We start from the raw sequence: 6,525 nt of genomic DNA on the forward strand, positions 1-6,525 counted from the left end.
ATAGGCTCACAGCATGTGTAGAGCAACCAGAGGGAACTCATAGCTAATTCAGAGAGGGGCACAGAAAATCCAGGGCATGTCCCCATGTCTACCCGGAGGAGGCGGTGCCCTCCCCCAGGCCCCTGCCCCAGCTGCACAGTGCGAAGAAAGTACACGTACATCGGTTGCCATGAGTTCCTCGCCATCATCCAGGTTGTCCACAGTTGTCACACCCTGCGAGCAGAAGTGGTAGTCGTAGGGGTTGAGGGACAGCAGCAGCATATCTGTTGGGGGAAGACATGCAGGGGTGAGGCCAGTCTGACAGAGACAAAGCTGGGGCGGAGGGGCAACCCTGGACTCGGATGAAGAGGCAAGGCTTCACTGGCCTCAACTAGAGGGCACCAGCCCGTGGAAGGAAGCCCAGGCAGGCCCACACGTGGATCCATCTCTTCCGTGATGTGCCTCCTGCTTGCTATCTTGGGATATGGCTTGGCTGCAGACTGATTTAGAAGTGGCCATCCACGTCCTTGTGACCACCAGATAAGATTACTGCTCTGCACAGCTCTCCAGACCTGCCTAATAAGGCATTGTTCTCGAGCCAGCGACAAGCTGAAGAGCTGGCAGCCAAGAGGCTGAGCCCCCAGGGGCTGTGCCAGCCATCCTTCTGCAGCGTGGAAAGGTTTCCCGTGCACTCCCTGTGCGCTCCTGGCACCTGGAGGGTCAGGGAGGGCTGCTCCAAGCACACCACCACCCCCGTGCAAACTACCCCTAGCTGGGGGGACACATCTAGGATGTGTCTACAGCGGGGCTGCTGCTGCGAGTGAGCTGCCTGGCCATCTCACTAGGGCAGCTGCAGGAGCTCAGGCTGCAAACCACTTCCCCCTACCCAAAAGTGAGTAAATATCCAGCCTACAGACGCTGAGCTCAGTGCTGTACCTGCCACATGATGAGGACTCTGTGCAAGGCCTCAAGTTGTGCCAGGGCAGGTTTAGGTTGGACATTAGGAAAAAATTTTTCACTGAAAGGGTTGTCAAGCACTGGAACAGGCTGCCCAGGGAAGTGCTCCAGGTGCTCTAAACAAGCTGGGCAGATGAGGTACTTAGGGACAGGGTTTAGTGGTGGGATGGTGGGGTTAGGGGAATGGTTGGGCTGGGTGAGCTTAAAGGTCTTTTCCAACATAAACCATTCTATGTTCTATGAAGGCAGCTTTGCAAAGCGCACTTCCAGCCTGCAGATAGACCCCGAGTGACCACTGCTCTGCTCCTACATAGCTGCAGAAAGGGCTTTAGTCTGGCTCCTCAGTCTGCAAGGATAAAGGAGGCTGGACTAGATGACCTCTTGAAATCTCTTCTACCCTGAATTATCCACTAATCCTATGATCCTGCGCAGCTAGAAAAGCGTTCAAGGGCAGTACCTGCACGGGGAGCTGGGTTTGCTCATTCCCTGCAGACCCCAAAGCTGACAACAGAGCCATTTGTGGCTACTTTTGGGCCATCATGCTATAAGGGCAACACTGCAGCTTCAGCTGCCTTACCTTGCAGCTCTGGTTTCTTCCCAGAGAGGATCTGGTAGTAGATGTGGTAGCTCCGCTCTTTGGGTTGCTGGAAAATCACTCTTGATTTTTCCAGAAGATCTAGGATCAAATAGGGCAGAGGGGTTAGAGGAGGGCTTGTTCTTTCCTGGAGCTGGCCCAGCATCGGCACAAATGGTGCGATGAAATCCCTCCCTGCTCCAGCTGGCACACGTTTACTCACAGATGTCAATGTCTGCGGACGCCAGCTTCCCTGAGGGGCCAAAATGGATCCGGATGAACTTGCCCTGAAAACATGTGCAGGAGGTAAGTGCAGGACTTGGCTACACGGGTACAATTCTGTACAGCTCCTAGAAACCTCAACTGCAAGACACTGGTAATTTCCCGCTTCTTAGGCTTCTAAGTTACTGGGAAGTTACTGGTCTCTGGGGTGGGTGGTGAAGGTCTCTGGTTCATCATGTGCAGAGGATCAGACAGCATCACCTAAGGCTTTAAACTCTAGGCAGGCAGAAATTCCACTCGCAGCAGATAAATCCCTGTCCTCAGGCCTGTCCTTAAAGCTAAGCCCTTCTCTGGGTGGTGTGATAGTGAGCCTGGCCACAGCCTCCCGCTCTGTGGTAGGCTGAGGAATCCTCCCCAGCAGCATCCCCATTCTCTCCAAGGCACAAGAACAGGCATCAAAGCCACCTCTGGCTGATGAGCTCTGCATCCCGCAGCAAAACCAGGCTGGGCTTAGCTGCTCCCTGGAAGGGGCGTGCTTGTCCATCCCAGCGCCAGCACTCCAGGCTGTGCTCGCTGACCCTCCCAACTTTGGTCCTGCAAGGGACTTCCCTCCAGCTACAGGCTGTGACACTGGGTGAATCGTTCTGATCAGCACACCAGTTACTGCACTGGAGTAACCAGAAGCAGCTTGGCCTCACCAGTCCAATCCCACCAGAAGCAAAAAGAGCTTCCCCCTAGGTGCCTTTGGCTCGTGCCATACAAAACCATGATACCGCAGGTGATGCCTTCAGCTTAGATAAACACGGTGCATTAGCTCTCTGTCTTGCTAAGACACTTACAAAACGTGAGGAGTTGTCATTTCTTATGGTTTTGGCATTGCCAAAAGCTTCCATAGCTGGGTTAGCCTCAATGATTTGATCTTCGAGGGTGCCCTGGAAAAAAAAAACAAAGGATGTGTCAGCTCCCAGCCAGCCGGAGGGGATCCATTACCAAACAACACATGGAAACCGGGAGTGGGGCTCCTTGCACCATCTGCCCGCTACGCTTGTTAGCTGCCTTTAGGAGCCTGCTGCTCCTGAGGCATCTCCTTGTCTCATGAGGCAATGCAGCTCGGTTTAGCAGAGCAAGATCTTACAGAAATGCTCCCTGTGGGCTTCCCCTTGCCTAAACAGGTCCCTCTGAAGATCCATGCTACCATCCCCTCTGCACACAGCAGTCCTTAGCCCCTTTCTTAGGCTGCTACAATATGCAACCAAGAGCAAGCACACATTGTCACCACTGTGGTCTGAAACATTTCAGGCTCTTTGACTCTGCCAGGCATTTCCTCTTCCACCCAACCCAAGACTTAGACAGTTCAAATCACAGCACATTGCAAAAGAAGAGCTCCAGAAAACAGGCTTGATCTATGACTCCCCACACCAACTACATGCACAGCAGGGCCACAGCGTGGTGGGAACACATCACAGGTCCCAGCTGGCGCGGTCTGCTGAACTCGCTGGAGCTCTCCTGAGCAAGCCCCAAGATTAAGCTTCCCTTAATCTTGTTTTTTCCATTCGTGTTTCACAAGCACAGTTCAAAGATAAAGGGACAGCCTCTACCTAATGCAGGCACAGCAGGACAAGAATTTGACGACAGAAGTAAGAGACTCATGCCAAGCCACACAAAGGATGGGGTGAGGGGGTGACAACAGTAGTAGAGTTTGGTGGCACAGGCACCTGTAGGATTTTTCATGAGACCTTTTGCCCATGCTCTGACACGTTACAGCCCAGGGGGCTTTCCTTAGGTGGGGAACACCAGCTCTAGGCTCTGCCCACCAAGGCTCACACTGTCTTTTCAGTGTTGGGCCCACGGCTGCTCCCCACCTCTGCAGCTCCAGGCATGTGAAGGGCAAAAGAGTCAAGGAGCGGCTGTGAATCTCAGCTTTACTAACAGTATTTTGTCACTTGGATATCCTTTCATCTGTTATCTTTAAATTCAGCCTGATCTAAAACTGCCTGGCCTGTGAGATTCAATAGGGGCTGCCCCATGGGTTGCCCCAGGACCCACAGATTCAGCCCCCCAGCTATCTCACTCTTAGTGAAATTTGCCCAAGTGCATCTGAGACTCATGTGTTAATGAGCACCCCCCAACCAAGAGTGTGCATTAGCTAAAGGCTGTCCCTCAGTGCTCAGAGAACCTAAGGGCCAAGGACATACAACTGAGCTGCTGCAATGGCTGAGCCCTGAAGTGCTGGGAGCACCAGGGACGGAACCTTTGCTGGATTTCCAAAAGCACTCAGGTGTTTCTTTGGAGCTAAGTAGGCACCTCAGAAATGCACCCCAGAGAAGGACATCGGCTGCCTGCAATGTGCTGGGCCGAGCCAGTTCAGGTCTTTGCAGAGGGTGGCGTGTGTCCAGGCATCACCAGAGCCCCAGTCTGCAGCTAGAGCACTGGTCTGCCAATGGCAAAGAAGCTCTTCCCCTGCCCCTCGGCACCACTGCCCTCAGCTGGGCTTTGAGGCAGGGGGACACCAACAGCTCGGAGAGTGGAGGCTTCACCTTGTCTTTGGAGGAGCCCATGCCACCCCCAGGCAAACACTGTGCCGGTTAGAAACAAGCATTTGGAGAGTAATGATCCCTTGAAGGAGAGGTTGGAGTCAGAAAGGTAGAAAGCGGAGGTGGAGGCCCCATCCCTGAAAATGTTCAAGGCCAGGTTGGACGGGGCTGTGGGCAACCTGATCTGGTTAAAGATGTCCCTGCTCACTGCAGGAGGGTTGGACTGGGTGACCTCTAAAGGTCCCTTCCAACCCAAAACATTCTATGATTCTGTCTATGAAAGTCACTAAGAGATGAAACACCAAAGCTTCAAACTATGGGAAGGCGGGAGATACAAAGCCAAGCGGGAACTAAATGCTGCCCAGGTGCTGGGGCAACCCTTGCTCCCTGGCCCAAGGCCGATGCCCCATGCAGGCGTTCCCCACCACCTCGCTGTAGCTCTGTGGCGCAGCAGAACCCTGTCCTCAGCATTGAAGCTTAGGAGTCTACAACACTTACCCCAGTTTTAGTGGCAACAGCTGCCTAGAGAAAGGAAAGAAAATTGTCTTTAGAAACCCTGAAAAGCCAGGCAAGAACCACAAGAAGCATGGTCAGAAAAGCAGGGCATGACCATTTAGTGCCAAAAAAGATCCAAGAAAAAAATGGGAGGATTAAACTTCATAAGAGATGCCAAAAAGTTGTTAAATAAATTAGCTCAAGAAAATAAAGAAATGCATCAAAAAGCAAGAACAGTTAAATCCAAACCCAAAGAAGAGTAAAGAAAATAATGCTGAAGTACTGCTTGTCCGATACCTAAAGCAGCCAGTTTGCTTCTGCAAGGGAAAAGCAGGCTGGAGCCTCAACGTATCAAGAAGAAATAAGCCATTGCAAGGGCAGCTCAAAAATAACCAGCACCAAAGAAATGCAAGAATCAAAACAAGAGCAAGAAAAGCACAAGGTAGAAAAGGGTCAAAATGAACAAGAGGAGGAAAAAAAGGAGAAAAGGACGAAAAGCAAGGCTTAAAAGAGGCAAGGTGGGAAATGGCCGGTTTACTCCATTCTTTTAATGCTCCTTGAGAAGGTCTGTGGTGTGTTGAAGGAGGAAGAGAAGATAAAGAGGGTGTCTAAAGCACCCCTTCCAGGCTGCGCAGATTGAGCAGCCGCATAAAAAAAATTCCATTTCCCCTTGAGCAGAATAATTTCAAGCCTTGCTTGTTCAAAAGTCAGGGAAAAGCCAAGCCCTGGGTGGGTCAGACCAAAACACGCTTCCAAATGCAAAAAGTTGGGGGTAAAAAGGTAAAAAGAAGAAGAAAGGGGGAGGGGGGAAAAATAATAAAGAAAGGAAGAAAACAGCAAGAACTTGTTTCAAAAGAGGGTCTTACTAATTTCTTGCCCGGTGTGTCGCCCAAGGCTGCGACAATGGCAAAGTACTGAATGACCCGCTTGGTGTTTACAGTCTTACCAGCACCAGATTCTCCGCTTAGAGTAACAGAAATACACAGATCAAGGACATGAGGCAAAAAACAGGCAAAACATCAAACAGAGACCCTGCCAGCCTGCCACCCCGCTCATCATGCCAGGAGGGAGACGCAAAGTATGGGAGGGACAGGGAGGCCGGCGCTATCGATCCCCTCCAGCCTGGGGGTGTACGTGCTTGTCTTTGGGGCTCGTCTTGGGAGCGAAACCCAGCTCCATCCTCGCCATGCCCTGCGGCTGGTGAAGGAGGTGCCGCAGGGGGCCAGCTGCCTGCTGCAGAAAGGTGCCGGCGCCCACCAGGGCTGTACGGCCCCAGCCCCAAGGCTTCAGCTGTCCGGGATCAGCCAGGGCCCCGGTGAGCACGGGGGCCAGTGTGCCCGAGGTGGGGTGCGGGCAGCCGGCGGGCCCCACTGAGCTCATCCCTATAGTTAGCTAGCTGCTCTCCCATTGTAATCCCAGATCACAAAGAGCCGGGGGGGAGCTGGGGAGTGGAGCCGCCACCGGACACGCGCCAAGCATCTCTCCACAGCCCCTGCCTTTCCTAATTAGGCTATGGCTGAGGCTAAAAATGTCCGTGGGTCCTGGCAGCGGCGTAGGGTCCTTTAAAGTCCTTTATATAGCCCTTATCTATATGTCACTTGAAATCAACCTGGCCTACACCCTCCCACGTCACCCTCCTCCCACACCGCCGCCCCTCTGGACGCTGCCGCCATCTCCCTCTGGCCTTGGCCTCCATCTCTCCTTCCTCCTCGCTCTTCGAGGACACTGGCGGGTTGGGGCGCCCCAGGGCAGCTCCCACAGCTG

At 53.0% G+C, this 6,525-nt stretch overlaps 1 protein-coding gene across 1 annotated transcript in view; it reads right to left on the reverse strand.

The window, feature by feature from the left end:
• MYH7B (myosin heavy chain 7B) overlaps positions 1-6,525 on the reverse strand; it is a 28,748-nt gene that overhangs the window by 18,664 nt on the left and 3,559 nt on the right. The window contains exons 5-10 of the mRNA XM_009637387.1: positions 5,628-5,760; positions 4,765-4,788; positions 2,572-2,664; positions 1,734-1,797; positions 1,514-1,612; positions 160-263 (exon numbers count right to left, since the gene is read on the reverse strand). Of these exons, the coding sequence (XP_009635682.1) occupies positions 160-263; positions 1,514-1,612; positions 1,734-1,797; positions 2,572-2,664; positions 4,765-4,788; positions 5,628-5,760 (517 nt within the window). The remainder of the gene's footprint in view (positions 1-159; positions 264-1,513; positions 1,613-1,733; positions 1,798-2,571; positions 2,665-4,764; positions 4,789-5,627; positions 5,761-6,525) is intronic.

This window comes from Egretta garzetta, unplaced genomic scaffold (assembly GCF_000687185.1).
Source record: "Egretta garzetta isolate BGI_Z169 unplaced genomic scaffold, ASM68718v1 scaffold24, whole genome shotgun sequence".
Classification (NCBI taxonomy): Eukaryota; Metazoa; Chordata; class Aves; order Pelecaniformes; family Ardeidae; genus Egretta; species Egretta garzetta.